Below are 15,860 nucleotides of genomic sequence, written 5' to 3'. Positions count from 1 at the left end.
CCAGTTCACTCCTGGCATTGGATTTAGCCTCAGACAATTGGACTTCTGTAAAGCAGCCAAAACTCTAAAGCTGAAGGGACCCTAGGGCCCACTTTACATACAAATTTGATCTTTTCTTGGGGATGGGACCCAATCGATTCGCTGAGGCCAGGCCTGGTTGAGCTCCACAGGATTATTTCCCAGAGCTGGGGCGAGTTTGCCAATGAGACACCCCACTTCCCTGGTCATGGCATCAGACGAGCACCCTCATCCACTAATGGCAGGACTTCCCAAAGTTCCTTTGAAAATCACTTGTTTCCACTTCAAAAGGCATCTCTCCATAGGAAAATAATGTGACACTCTATAGAGCTTAGGTTCCTAGGTTACGCCACGCTTTACCCACCATAAGGATAGAATGCAGAATCTGTGTGACGAAAACTGGTAGAAAACAATACTCTTGCAAGTGTACCTCAGGCTCCAGCAGTAGAGCTGACATTCATCAAGCTTAAATATCAAATGACAGGAAGCATATTGGGCATTGATAGAGCAGGATACCAGGTCCCTGAGGGTGACAATGGCAACAGGAAAAGCAGTTTCATTCCCTTTTCCACACTTATCAGCCAAGACAACCTAAATGTCCAACTGTAGTGGAATGGTTAAATAAACTATATGACATATCCACTTGTTAGACTAGTCTACATCCATAAAAATGCTGTTCATGAAGAATACGTAGCGACATGGAAAATGGTATGATTTATGTGTCAAATATGCATTTTTAAAAGACTGGAAGAAAATTCAGCAACGAGGTAAACTAAGAGATCCTTTTAGGTTGGTGGGATAATAGTTATTTTCTTCTCTGTTTCCCAAAATCTCTATTAAGTTTGTTCTTAAATTACTCCTATAATTTAAAGAGGTGTTTAAAAGGCTAACTGAAGGCCTATAGTATACAAATAGACCATACAATAATTACAATGATCTAAAATCCCACTATACATAGTTTAATCTAAGGGATTTTTTTCTTCAAATTTTAGTTTAAGTGTAATGACTAAATCAGGTCAGCCAAATGTGATCCTCCCAGTGATCATGAAATGTCCTCTAACACTGGGTGGGAAAAGGTAGAACTGGATTGAAACTGCTTTTATAGTTTTGCAATAAGCAAGTTTCTTAGCCTCTTTTAAAATAATATAATAATATCTATATTTCCAGGTTATAAATTATAATCGTTATGATTTTAATAACTATTTACTAATAGTTATATTATTGTTATTAGAGATATCATTATATTAAGTGCCCTCTATGGTTCACGTATCAAAAGATGTGTTTTAGTCCTTCTTCAAATATTTACTGTGTACCAGTCATCTTACACAAATGATCTCATTTAACTTTCATAACAACTCTTTGAGGTAAGTATTATCTTCATTGAAAAGACAAAAACTCAGAGAGGTTCAGTAACTTGCTCACGGCCACACAGTAGCTGAGCAAGGATTACAACCCCTTTTGGTCTGATTTCAAAGCTTAAGTGAGATTAAAAGAAATAACACATACAAAGCTTCTAGCACTATGCTGATATAGAGCAGACATTTACTAGGTGGTCAGTACAATGTTGCTGACGTTCCCTTGCCCAGAGTTCAAATTCTGGTCTTTGATCTGCTTGACTACTTATAGATTCCTTTCTATGAAAAGGTGCACATTTCAATTGAAAGATGCAATGCAAACACCACCTGTGTCCTTATTGCTGGGGCTCTGCGTCACTAGGAAACGATTTCTGTTTCCTTCTGGCAGTATCATTTGTTCTCACATGTATCAGCACAAGTAGGTAGATGGCATGTTTGATGAGCCTTGGCAGCCACTGTCACGTCTCAGATACACTTCTCGAGAAGCCACGCGGCTTCCTCGGGATAGGCACCTGCTACCCAGCAACTGGTAGGTCCCTGCACTCAGGGATGCTTATTAAATGGCTGGGGCCTATCTTGAACCCCTGTTCCAACAATTCTCTGTATAGTTTGGCTGACCCTTAATTGTTACCCCTCCCACTTTCCTCCACTAAGCAGGGGCTGCGGGACCTCCTCAGAAGCCGACCGGGGTAGGAACTAGAGAAAATTTTAAATTCCTAAATCCTCAGAGGGACTCACTAATAGATTATCTTGCATGGTGGAGTCTAGGGTCAGTGAGGAGTAGCATGCAGGATGAATAAGAGAGGTGAAGGAGAGGGAGGAATTGAAGGCGTCCTCCAGAGACTGGGAGCACCTGAGGCCCGGCCTCTCAGAGCTTTTTCTGCCATGACTCTCAATACTTCTCTCCTCTGTAGCCTCTTTATCCCTCCCTGAGATTATATCCACCCCCTACCCTCAACTTCTTAACCTTCGCCCGCCACTCTCTGCCCAAATGCAGCTCCAGCTTGTAGTGACTTATTTTTGTCTCTAGAGGGAGGCAATAGCATCAGGGAGGAAAGGGCACAGATTGGGGTCTTCTCTTACTTTACCAAAGGGTAGATTTTATTTTCCTTTAACTGCGAACAGGTAAATAACAACTAATTGGAACAGTATTTTAGGTGCTGCAAAATATATCTCAGAGAAACATCATCGCTCCCCCCATCTACCCCCCAACCTTGGTGGCTGCTAGAAGAAGGGTGGCCTTGGGAGCCCCTCCTAATTTTAGGTTAAAGGTAGAAAACAAAAACAAAAACAAGAAAACAAAACAGAAGTCGTGGGGGCAGTTTAGCCAAGGAATATTTACGCTGTCTTTCTCTTGGGTACTACGGCACACATTTAAGAGACAGGGTCTGGACTGGGTGTGAAGTGAGGGTTGGGGAGCTCAGTCCATAGTTGGGGTGGGAGGAAGTCTAGATGCTGAGCAGGTAGTTTGAAACTTTCCTGTATGGAGCATTACGTCTGAAACGTTGGTTTCATTAACACTGCCAGGAGAAACTGCAGAGTGAGAATTGGACTTAGGATCCAGTTCTTCCGGGCTGCATTAGGCTGATAAAAACATCACCCTAAAAGAAGAGGGGCTATTTCAAGAGTGTCAGACACAATAGTAATGAGGAAAATTGGCTTAGTCAGTCAGCTTCAGTACCTGAACACCCCGGTTGAGACACTCTGGGCTATATGGGCAGGGCGTGAGTAAAGCAAGAGAGGGAATTAGCCTTTTCTTGAACATTTATTAGACATGTTAGACATTTGGCTGACACTTTCCATATTTTACCTCCTTGTCATCTGAACATGTCTAAGGCAGGTGTTAACAGCTCCAATCTACAGATGAGAAAACTGAGGTTCTGAGAGATGAAGTAACCTTCCCAAGATCACATAGCAAGTAAGTGATGGAGCTGGGATACAAACTCAAAGCTGTCTGAAGGTCCTCATCTTTAAAGGGTTTTATCCACATTTTTCTTGTGAAAACCAAGGTCTCCCTCTTCAATAAAATTCACATTTTGGTTCCTTGCCTGTAATGGGGGTTATTAAAGCATCTTGGAGCTTTTTAGCTTCTTCGAAGTTGAAGTTTGTTCCCCATTTCACAGGTAAGAGTACTGGACTGGAGCGAACCAGACAGTCTTCATGAATTCAGGTGGGACTTACACAAAGGAATTTAGATAGGTGGTCCAGTGGTTGAGTGTATGTGTGTAGGGGTGGGAGGCAGAGGCCTCACAGGATCGACTGTGAGGAAGCGGAAGTGGAGCTGGTATATTCAGAGGAGAGTGAGGAGGTGTCAGACTGGCCCGCAAAGCAGCAGGAAAGCCAAGTGCCTGAGACCAGATGCTGGGAGACACCAAAGTTTGCATGAACTTCTGGTACAGATTTACCAAGGGGCTTCAGCTACTCTGTGCCCTGTGTGACTTACACTAGCCTCTCTAGCAACCCCCACCCTGCACTTAAAAAAAAAAAGACTTTCTGGCTATGTAGTAATTTAGGCAATGCTTTTCCTGCCCACCCAAGATGAGGTGCTGACCCAGGCCCAGCTGGGGGTGAAGCTTTACTGATGTTACAGCTGCTTCTCGTCTGCACGCCAGGCTCATTTGTGCCAGTTGAAAGGGCACAATAATAACAGTAGCAATTTAAATCGTGCTCCTCGCTTTCTGCTTTCCCCCCTGAAAAGTGGCGAAGTGACTCACCACTGTCGAATTGTCTCTCTCTATCCACTCCCTGACCTCTTTGCGGCAGTCTAGGCTGGTTCCCTGGGGGCTGAGCTGGAAGTCTGTTCTTCCAGCGGCCCTTTAGCTGTGACAGAGCCACCCCCCCATAAATGTGTTCCCCCAAAATGCAATGTATTGTTTTAATTTGAAATTCTCAGATGAGGCTGCTTGGAAGGCATTAGAGCAGCATGAACCCATTAGGTAAGCACAGTTCTCCCCTCCAAACATGAATAATACAAAATGGGACCCATTCAGGAATCTTTTGAGGGGGCTCTGCTTGTTTTTCTATATGCAGTTTCATATGGAGATGACGGGTCTGCTTGAAATTTACTACATACCAACTTCTGGTGGTAATGCCGTAAAAATAGGTCCAGGGGAGCTGTGAAATCATTCCCTTACTCCATCCTGACCCCTCACCCCCATCCCCATCCACACCCAATTCCCCTGACCCTATGGCTAGAAAATGCTCATTCTCTGCTCTTTCTTTCAGCACCAGCCTAAGGAGAGCTCCCAGAACTGGAGGTGGTGAGGTGCTTATGAGCCTAGAGTAATTAAAGATTTTGAGGTGTCAACAAAGCAGGTAATTAGGTGGAGAAGGTATCAGCTGTCTGAGAGACAAAGAAAGTAATTATGCTGAGCACTCTTGGCGCTGTCAGTAAACTCCAAAGAAAGATTTGTTGGGAAGTGATACTGTTTGATAGAGACTTCAATGCCTAGCAGAAATGAGGGACTCTTGGTGAGGCTGCCTGGAACAGGAGAAAGGTTTAGGGAGCTTGGCAAACCTGGATTCAAATACCAGCTCTGCCTCCCACTGGCTGTGTGACCCTGGAGAAGTTACTTAACTCCTCTGAGTTCGATTTGTGATGTGCAAAATATTGATAAGTCATAGCTCTAATTACCTCATTAGGTCATTGTGAAGACTCAAGGAGATAATGCATGTAACAGCACTAGCACCATGCCTGGTATACAATAAGTGCTTAATAAATGGTAACATTATTATCATGATCACTATTATTATTCTTACTATATACCAGGCATTCTCTACAGGAGCCCAGAGTTTAAAAGGAGAGACAAATAATCGCAGTTATGTATGTTCGTGTCATGAGAAGTATGAAGAGGGTAACTATGATGGCTCAAAGGAGGGAGCCCTCAACTGGGAGGGAGGGGTACAGAAAAGCAGAGAAAGTTTTGTGACTCCTGAGTTAGGTCTTAAAAAAATAAGTAGGAGTTTGTCACGAGGCCCAGGGGGAAAGGGATTCCGGGCAAGTGTATCTGCCCACACAAAGCCAAAGAGGTGTGAAACAGCCAAGCCTTGAGCTAATAGTTGGGCTTTGCTGGGCACGAACTGGGATCTCCTGGGGGAGGGGGGGAATCAGTGACCAAGAATCTTTCCAGTTTATTCCCACCAGCCCCTGAACCGCGCCTTAGGCGCCCTACCTGGCCAATCACGTGCGACGCCCTCCTCTTCTTTCCTCTAAGCAGTCAGGTAAGCTCACACCCAGCCCCCAGCGGGCCTGGTGCGCACAGCGGGGGGTCGGCGGACCCAGACCCGGCAGATCAGGCCAAGGGGAGACTGTGCCCAGGTCGCGGGCCCCTATCTCCTTCCTCGTCCCAGTCCTGGTGCAAAGCCCCCCTCCACCCCCAATTTTAAAAAAAACTACCAAGCACACAGCCACTTGGGTTCTTTAGACAACCCCGTGCTCTCTCACACACCACACCCGTAAACTCACGCCGCGACCCCCCTCCAAGAGACACACGGTCTTCAGCCCTCCATCCTAGCACATACATTGGCTGCATGCGTCCCCACCACACACATGAACACATCACACCCAAACACACACGGACATTGCACCCTCACACACACAAACCTTTGAGCACACACGCCTTAAGTAAGCTCACATATAAAGACACCTTGCTCACAAACACACACAGTACACACCACAACAAACACCACCCGTAACCCCACATTGACACAGCACAGCTAAGGGTAAACACACACCAAACAAATATATACACACAAGCTTCAACGGGCACACACACATACACACACTGCATACACATGCACACTACAGCACGACCACAAACCCCGGCAGAAACATACATCGAACACACCCATATCCAGACCGCACCCACAGAGTCACACTGTCATCGGGCAGAAACATACAACCTACAAACGTGCACACACAAACACCGCACAAACACACGCTCCACGTCCGAGCGCAAACCAAATACACTTCACACCCAGCACTCGGACTAAAACATGCAACACGCACACACACACCCACACCCAGCCACACACGTAACTCACAGGCGAACCGCACTTGCGCGCGCGCACACACGCGTACATGCATACATACATACACATACAGCCCGCCCCCTCCTTCCCTCAGGGCGGAAGAGAAGGGGGCGAGGATGGGAGGAGGGGGAAGAAAGGAGGGGGGATGGGCGGGCGAGGCGCTGCGAGCAGAGACGCTCTTTTCCCTTTGACCTGGGGTGTTGTTCCCATTAACCCGCCTGTTCCCCATTCCCGAGCAAAGGGAGTGAGTGAGTTGGGTCCAGACGGGAACCAGTCAGAACCAGGGAAAACTGGAAGGGCTGGGGAATCCGCCGGCGGGCGGAGGGCACGTGAGCTCCAGCCGGGACCCTGCCGGAGGCTCCTCCCCCCAGCAGCCTCCCTCTCAGACCCCTTCGCAGCTTTGACCTCTGCTCCCCACCGCGGGGGGAGGTGGTGGAGGGGGTGGGGTGCTTCTTCCTCTCCTACCCGAGAGAGTGAACAACTGTTAGGGGTGGAAAGCTTTACTGGTTTCAAGAAGTAAGGAGTTTAGATATGCAGAAAAGCTTTTTGCGAAACCTGTTCTAATCTAGTTTGAAGACGTCTCCTAATAGAGAGCGCACTATTTTGCAAAGCAACTAATTTTTACATAAAAGGCAAAGGCTATCAGAAATCACCGACACCGCGCTGGACACATAGTAGGGCGTTATAAATGTTCCTTCTTCCCGCTTTTGTCAACAAATCTTGCAGGGCTATCTGCAGCCCAGCACCAGCCCGCGACAGCTCTGGGGCAGTCGGTGAGCTTTTTCTAGCACACAAGCCCCTGGAGAACAGCCGCCTTGGCCAGGGAGCCACCGGCGGCAGGGGGCGGTAGTGTCGCTTAGGGTGCTTTGCACGTCTGGCGGCATAGCCCCCGCGGGACAGTCTGAGGTCCCCTTCCTCTGTGGCGGGCTACAGGGGTCACTCTAGAATACTCTGCGGTCAGATGAACATCTGGCTCCTGTCCTCCGCCTGCCCCCTTTCTGTAGAGATGGACAGCGGGTGAAGGAGAGGAGGAGGAAGAGGACTTCCGCCTGAGGCGGCGCATTGTGTAAAGCGCCTTGCGGTGCAAAGTGCACAAGCTTCGGAGTCGGTACAGGTTCGAATCCCAGCTCTACCACTTCGCAGCTGACTACCTTGTCAGGTCACTGTCTTAGGTTGCGGGGTGGGTGTGAAATTTAAAGGAGGAAATATATGTAAAGTGCTAATTCCAGTTAAAATCCAAAGGATGTACATTCCCTTCCATTCCCTCTCCCTAACCCTCACCAAGGATAAAGATTTGGGAGTTTGGGGAAGAGGGGGATCAGAGGCCAGAGATATGGCCACCAGGTAATGCCTCTAAGCCAGAAGATGGACAGAGGTTCAATTAGCGCTCAATTTCTTAAGCAATGTGCTGTATTTAAGGGAAATGCCTGCACCAGTGATTTTAGTGATGCCACTCACTAGCCACAAGACATTTCAGTTCACAGCCCCAGTCCTTGGGGCTGCAGTGAGGCCACTCTGCCCATCACCTCACCTCTCACAGGGACTTCCTAAATCATTCCTACCCCCACCCCGAATTCTTCTCCCCATTTCCAGGTTGCTGAGTTATTTTTCATTGTAATGAACACTCATTGGATGCCAGGGACATCTTCTCTTACCTTATGCTTTGCCAGTGCCTAGCACAGTGCCAGATACAGCACAGGCTGTATACATGCAGCAAAGTGATGCCCTGGGTGAAATCCCTTGGAAACACTGAGACTTAAGGGCACATAAGGAGTTATCATAAGGAATTGAGAGAAAGGATTCCAATAGCAGCACCCCAGGCACTGTGGGGATGGAGGGCAGTGGCTTTTGAATAGGGGGCTATTCCATTCCTCCTCGAAGCCCTCCAGCCCTAAGCTTCCCTGGAAGGGGGTTGTCTCACTGTGGCTGAGGCTTCTGCAGTCAATTAAGAAGAGAGCCTCTTTCCTGGAGGGCAGAGGCCCTGGCCAGCTAGAGGGTGAGTCACTATCTCAGAGTTGGGCAGCAGAGGTGGCACTAAGGTGACAATGAATTAGTCCAAGATGGCAAGGGGGTATTACCTGAGTGATGATCTGGAGGAGGATAAGGCGGAAGCCTGAGCCCTTGAGGCTGGGATTAAGTGGTAGAATGTCTATATGCTTAAACATAGCACCTAACCCACCTCCACACTTCTACCCCTCCAAGTCCCAAGGCGTAGCCAGGCAGCTTCTTAGAGGAGGAAGTGGCGTGGAAATCATCCTTTGGGAGACCTGGGTTCCAATCCTGACTTGGATACTTGCTGTATAACCTTGGGCAAGCCCTTTTCCTTCCTGTTCTCAACACCAGAAGGAAGTTAAGTGGGCAAGGGGCTCTGTGCTGGGCCCTGTGCTAAGTATTTTACCAGTGTTATTTCACACACTGTTCCCCATTGTGCTATGTGGTGAGCATTTATTCCGCTATTTTGCAGTTGAGAAAACTGAGGCTGAGTGATATTCAATCATCTACTTTCTAATATATCGTGCAGTCTTTATGTATTTATGTTACCAAGGCAATCACTGTAACTCAAGCCAATAGCCTGCCAGTCCTCTGCCTAAATTGGCTCCTTATGCACTCAGGTTCATATCATGTCTCCTGGCTGCCCCCAACGCCAACCCGTGTTGCTTTCAAGGCAGTTGGCTACCTGGGTGGGTTTCTCTTTTCATCTTCGGTGACACCCACCTACCCCCAATTCAGATCTTTCCCTGGCATATCAGCCTAAGATCCCACATTAGAAAGCAAGCATCACCAGAAAGATGCACCCCAGTATCAGTTCCTTATCACAAGGGTGGGGGATCTGGCTGCAAGATGTTGCAGTGAGGAAGGGGAGCAGAGCTGCCAGGGCCAGAAGGAGGGGCTGCATAAAAACCAAGAGGAGAGAGAGAGAGAACGCCAGGGACAAATTGGACCAGCCTCAAACTGCTGCTCCCTCCCTTTTCCCCCCTCTCCTGTTCTGGTGCTCTAGAATGTATAAAGGGGCAGCACCCAGCCCATTTTCAGCAGGTGGAGAGGGAGAGATCCTCTCCTTCAAAGGAAGGGAAAACCACCCTGAGCATTCAAGTTACATTCCTGTGTCGGGTAAGATTTATTTAATTCCTGAGGGGTGGGGGTAGGAAAGAGGAGCAGGGGAAGAGGGCGCCTTCTTGGTAGTGCTGGTGCCCAGGTGGTACTTTTAGTGAAAAGAGCGCCACCCATGCTGCTGTCAGAGCCAGAAGCTCTCTCCCTTTGCTAGGAGTCAAGAGACACTTACCACTGGGCTTCTGGATCTCATTTCTAAGCCAGATCCCTATGAGCCACATCTCTGAGCCTTTGGGGAATAAGTCCATGTCTTCCTTGGCTACCTCAGTACCCGTGTATGCCTGGGGTCAGCAACTGCCCTCTGTCCTTCCCCCTCCCCTTCTTTCCTCCTCTCCTTTGCCTAGGCTCTGCTCCTTCTTCCTTCTTGCTGGGCTAAACTAGAGTCTCTGACATTCTTGATTCTTTTCTCCTCTTTCTTTTCCATCCAGTCAACAACACTCTCCGTTCATCCATTTACTTCATCCAGGAGAGGAGAAAATTCAACTGGGAGGGAGTGTAATTGTGTATTTGAAATTCTCCCCACTTGAGATCTTGCGCTTATAACCCCGTATTGCCCTTGTTGCGTCAGATGAGAATATTTTGTGCTTGTGAATAATACATTTTTGCTTGGCTGAATAGTGATTTGAATATATGATTGTTGAGCTGCAGATTAGAAGAAGGCATTTTTGGAAGCAGTATTAGAAGGTAAGATGGTTTGGGCAGGTGTGAATGGCCTTCTGACTTCTCCAGGTGCCAAGAAGATAGAAAAAGAAAGATGAAGACTATAGTAGTGTGTGTGTGTGTGTGTGTGTGTGTGTCTGTGTGTGTGTGTCTGTGTGTGTGTGTGTTGGGGGTGGGCTACTGAGACCGTTCTCATCCAGATAGGTAGAGGAATTCTGTTTGCTCTTGTTGTTCATTGAACTCTGAACCAAATGATCTTCCTTGTCTCTGAGTTTGGAAGATCAGAGGCCCTGGACAAGATGGCGAACAAGCAGCAGGAAGGGTGAGGCAAGGAGGGGCAGGCCGTTGTTCCTTGTGCAGTCCTTGTGTGCAAAGGGATGCCACCTGCCCTTCAATGCCATACTAGTCAGGGCAGAAGGGAAGTGATGAGGGGTAACAAAAAGTGTGCTGAGCAGGGTTCCAGGAGTTTTGGGCCTTCCTTTTGGCTCTGCCAGTAATTAGCTCAATGACCTTTGGTAAGTTTCTTATCCATCTGAACCTCCACCTCTGCCTTTCCTTCACCTGTAATGTGAGATTGTGCGGCATGGCCAACGGAAGAGAAAGGGAGCCCTCAAAGGAAGGGACCCTTGGGCTGAATCTTGAAAGAGAAATCAGCTTTGAATAAAGGGAGAGATGATTGTGGGGTATGATGAGAGACAGTGGGAGTAGCCCCGGGAATTTAGCAAACAGGTATGCGTAAGGCACTGAGTTGGCTGCTGCGTAGAAAATTGCTATGAATCAGCTCCTGCCCCACCGCGGGAGCTTCAGAGAGAGAGAGAGTGGGGGAATCTGCGTGGCAGAGCTAAGCGCTCGCAGTGCCTGCAGCTCGTCCCAGGACTGGTCGTAGTCGCGCCGCAGGACTGACCAGCGGGTCACGCAGCCATTTATTCCCTGGCCGGACCAAGAGAGTCGCCAAGAGGTAGTGCAGGGGCAGGACTCCAGAGGCCTGAGTGCAGCCCCTCGAGGGGCTGAGTGGGAGGTGAGTGCACTCCAAGCGGAGCGCCCGACGTGCGGGAGGGAGAGGAAGCCTGCGAGTCCTGGACTAGGTGCCCAGCTTTTCGCGTTCAATGGCTCAAACGTGGAGCACGCAAGAAAGATTGCATTTTTCAAATTCTCGGCAGCGGCAAGCAGCAAGAGTGGTTTTGGCGTGCGGGCGGGGCTTTAACTTTGCAGGTTCTGCGCGCTCTTGAGCCACGTAGGGGCGAGACGCAAGGGGCGCAACCCCGCCTGACCACGCTCCGCAGCGGCAGCCTGTGGCTTGGGACAACCCTTCGAGGGGAGGGCGCAAAGTCTTGGCTGGCCGGTTCCTGTCCCTTTCCCCCTCACCCTGCTCCCCCTGCCTTCACCTTCACCTAGCTCTGGGTAGAGGGCAGACTACCGGGCTAGGGCTCCATTAGGGAGGGACAGGGAGACCAGCTTAGACCCACTCTCCACTCTGGCGCCCAGAAACCTGCAGGGGGGGGCAGGGATGCTCTCTCTTTCCAGCTGTGGACAGTGGCCACAGCGTGGCCCTGTGTCCTGGAGGTGGCTAAGTCCTGTAGAAGAATCAAGGACTAGGCAGAAGTGAGGACTGTGTCTCTACCGTGTTCTTAGGTAAACCGGATAATAATAAATGACACTGGCTGTGTTTTGGGGCTGGGAGATGCTCACAGACTTGCCCAAGGCCACTCAGCTGCTTAGTAACTAGGCAGACCTCCTGACTCCTGGTCTAGGGTTTTTGTTTGTTTGTTTTTTTCTTTTTTGCACTGCGTCATAGCCAAGACAGTGGTCTAATTTTGAAGGAGGATAGATACAGGTAGGTAGACATTGATTATTTTTAAAAAATACATTTATTTAAATGTAGTTTTAAAATACCATTCCTATCATAAAAACATCTCCCACAGCCCCAATTCCCTATGACAGCCATTCAGACAGGGTTTTGAAAAAGAAAACTGCAGAAAATTGAATGCTTCTTGGGGGAGATACAATCAAAGGAGAAGGGAAGCAGGTGGGAGTGGGGGAACAAAGGTGAAAGAGAGGTAGCTCTCAGCACAGATTTGAAGAACAACTTTATTCTGAAGGTTTCCTTGACAGATCTCTGTCCAGATGGTTTGGGGAAGTGTCCCTACTGGTCTTTCCTCTCTCGTGCCCACTCTGTAGAAACCCCAGCTGTGGTCTAGAGGGGCAAATGTTTGATGGTTCTTTTTTTTTTTTGCGGTGGCCTCTCCTGTTGCGGAGCACAGGCTCCGGACGCTCAGCCTCAGCGGCCATGGCTCAGGGGCCCAGCCGCTCCGCGGCATGTGGGATCTTCCCGGACCGGGGCATGAACCCATATCCCCTGTATCAGCAGGCGGACTCTCAACCACTGCGCCACCAGGGAAGCCCTGATGGTTCTTTCTTTAATTCAGAGTCTCCTCCTTCCCTCTGTTGTAGCAAATACATTGGGTAAGTCTATTCTGTGTGTGTGTGTGTGTGTGTGTGTGTAAATGCATATGTGAGAACGCATGAGGGTGTGTGTGTGTGTGTGTGTGTATGTTTGTGAGAGGAAATGTGTGTGTCTGAAAGGGAATATGTCTTAAAGAAGGGGGCTTGGGACCAGGGGAATTGAGAAGATGGGAAAAATGAATCAGAGTTTACCGAATGCATACTATAAACCTGCAGCTGAATAAGGGTCTGAGTAGTGCTGGTGGACCTGAAGAAATAGTCAATTCTTAACATTCCTTAAAGGAACAAAGGAGAGGAAATGTATTTAAATGAGGGCAGGGAAGGATGATGTTAGACCCATGTCAGACTCTTGACATTTATGTGACCTCCAACTAGGCTGTAAGACCCCAAGGACAGGAACTGGGACTTTCCACTCCAGAGGGCTCCCCCCTTTCCTCCACCATCCCTAACATGGATGGCTTGCACATTGTGCTGAGGAAACCAGAGGTAGGGACTAAATCCCTTTTGTGGGCCAACTAACTTTTTTCTACATTTCAGAGCCTAGACTGATCCCCCCACAACCCCTACCGTTAGTTGTCTTGCATTCCTGATCATGAAAGACCCAGTGAAGAAACAGTTCAACTCATCCCCTCTGAAAGTGAGATACCTGCTGACAGGATGTGGTACCCACTTTTACCTTCTATGGATGGTACAAGGGCATTCTTCAATGGGGGCACTGTCTGCTTCATTCCAGACAGCAGCACTTCTGCTCAGTCTTCCTTTCAAATATGACTCTCAGGTATTTGGCGGGGGGGACAATTCCTCACCTTGGTACAGCACTGTACCCTTTGGAGGATTCTTTCATGTCACCCTGTCTTTTATTTAATCTTTACCATAGCCACACCTCAGAGATATCATGGTTGTTACTTTGTAAGGTGATGGAACTGAGGCTCACAAAAGTGAGATAATTAGCTCTAAGTGACTTGGTTGGTGAGTGTGTGAACTTACAGGTGGTAAGGCTGGCATTTGAACCCAAGTCCTAGTCCATAACTCAGGACCTTTTCAGGATGCCATGCTGTCAGCTTGGGGAGTGGGCTGAGGCAAGAGACGTGATGGGAGGAATACATAATGCTTTTGATGCTTTTCTCTTCTATTCACTCCTCTTCTCTACCTTTCATAATAGTGTTTTTCAAAACCATATATATCTGTATCTTTCTATCTATCATTACCTACCTATCTTATTTACCTATCATATCTTTCTTCTTCTTCTTCTATCTATCTATCTATCTATCTATCTATCTATCTGTCTGTCTATCTATCCTGTCTATCAATCATCTACCTTCATTCCCATTTCCCAAGAATAGTGTGTATAAAGAAAGACCTCAAAATCTAGCCATCTCCTTAGGAAAGAAAATAATCTTGACTCAGGCCATCCCAGTTCCAGGCAGCAGATGTTGGTGATGTATACCAAGAAATACTGTGGTTTGGTGGGAAGGGCAAGACCAGGCCTGGGGATAATCTAGTTCCCAGATTGTATTTCTTCATGGCATGTTAGTGCAACTTCAGTTAAGTTACAACCTCTCTGGAGTCCTATTTTGTTGTTATCTGTAAAATGGGAACATAACACCAAACCTACCTCCTTCCCAGGGGTTGTTGTGAGAATAAAGTAGCATGATTCATTTATCCATGAATCACAAATAGCTGTTTTAATTACAAGACCTTTATATTCTCTCAAAACTGTCAAGAGTTTATAATCCTATGATTACCCAACAAACACATTGAACACCTACTGTGTGCTAGGACCTGGAAATAATGGACATGTGGAAAGCTTTTGAGAACATGAAAAGCACAACAAAAATTAGACATTAAAAATTACCTTCTATTGATGCAACATCTTATTTTTTTTACTTTTTCTCCCACAACGTAATAGAAGCAGCAACCGAAAGGGAAAAAAGAGATAACGGGTGACACAGCTTGTGATGCCAGCACTATTATGCACTCTGACACATACTGCAGATAATACTGAGAATATCTATATCTTGTTGTACCTTCGGATGTGACCTCCCTTGGTTTATCGAATCAGGCTTTGATTATGTGTCCATTCTTTTGATTTCATTATTTAGCTATGCATTATTTTGTAGCTATTAAGGACAAAGGTGGATGAGGCAGTGGAAAGAGCCCTAGGTCTGAGAACTGGGTTCTTGTCTAGATTCTGTGTCAAATTGCTGTGTGGCCTTGGGCAATCTCCTGTCTCTTTTTGAGCCTCAGTTTTTTGAACTCTAGAATGGAAGCTTTGGGCTAGGTGATGGCTAAGGTCCCTTCTATCTCTAATCCAGTCTAATCTAAGAAGTTCTGGAAACACTTTTTGATACCAGAACTTTTCTGAATGTATTTTAACAGTACTACCTTTGGTTTATGAGCTTCTGTTATGGCATGATGGGCTGACTCACGTATTGAAGAACGCTGCCCCCAAATTTAATTATTTTGGGGCATTACACCGCATAGGGTAAAATGAGCCATTTTGTTCATCACGACTGCAGCCTTTGCTGAAATGGAGGTTATGGGATAGCAACTTAAAGGCTAACTCATTAATGCTCAGGGACGAATGAGGTAATGTGACAGCAGACCAAATTTTCATGTAGAGACCTGTATCTCTTTCCCATGTTGTGATATATTAATGGGGATGTCTTTATCCATTGTCACTGCCTGTAGACATTTGAATACCGTAGATGCAATACCTTCTGGGCACTCAGCCTTGCACACTAACTACTTCTCAAACTCCAAATATCTCTCAATGGCTAGAAGAAAAATTGTGATGTGCCATAAAATGCCTAATTTATTAGGATTCTATCAATGGCATCAGTCCTGCTTTTCTCTCAGAGGTGTTTACTAGTGAGCACTGCACCACCCCTAACTATTTAATGGGGGCAATGGAGTAAATTAGTTCTCCAAATTGTGAAGGCTGTGGATTTATGCCTAGCTGAAACATTTCTGTCCTCACAATGTCGAAGAGGGTGACGTTTCTGATGTTAATTTGTTTCTCCATCTGTGCCATGCGTTTCAGGAGGACGTGAGGAACAAGCTTGATGCCACTCATGTGTGTTTTCCCTCTTCGTATTGCTGGAGAGTTGATCTGGTTGTGCCTCTACTCTTTGTTGAAATTCTCTCCCTTGGTAGCTGCTAATATCCTAGCCCCTTTACTGATCCAAATGAAATTATATGTTATTTTGCTAGTGACGATGT

General features: G+C 47.2%; 1 protein-coding gene across 26 annotated transcripts in view; it reads left to right on the top strand.

Annotated features, from left to right (window-relative positions):
• ARHGAP36 (Rho GTPase activating protein 36) overlaps positions 1-15,860 on the top strand; it is a 154,409-nt gene that overhangs the window by 126,318 nt on the left and 12,231 nt on the right. For 2 of the 26 annotated variants that reach the window (XM_073799087.1, XM_073799086.1), the window contains exons 2-6: positions 3,214-3,291; positions 3,497-3,543; positions 4,599-5,594; positions 7,409-7,518; positions 9,403-13,275. The exons of 9 other annotated variants lie outside the window; for them this stretch is intronic. In XM_073799087.1, coding sequence (XP_073655188.1) covers position 13,275 — 1 coding nt within the window. In that variant the 5' untranslated portion in view covers positions 3,214-3,291; positions 3,497-3,543; positions 4,599-5,594; positions 7,409-7,518; positions 9,403-13,274. 15 more of the 26 variants (XM_073799083.1, XM_073799082.1, XM_073799092.1 and 12 more) reach the window with 14 other exon arrangements.

The sequence above is a fragment of the Tursiops truncatus genome, chromosome X, assembly GCF_011762595.2.
Source record: "Tursiops truncatus isolate mTurTru1 chromosome X, mTurTru1.mat.Y, whole genome shotgun sequence".
Lineage (NCBI taxonomy): Eukaryota > Metazoa > Chordata > Mammalia > Artiodactyla > Delphinidae > Tursiops > Tursiops truncatus.
Note: the sequence above shows the minus strand (reverse complement) of the source record. Positions and strands in the feature narration are given on the sequence as shown.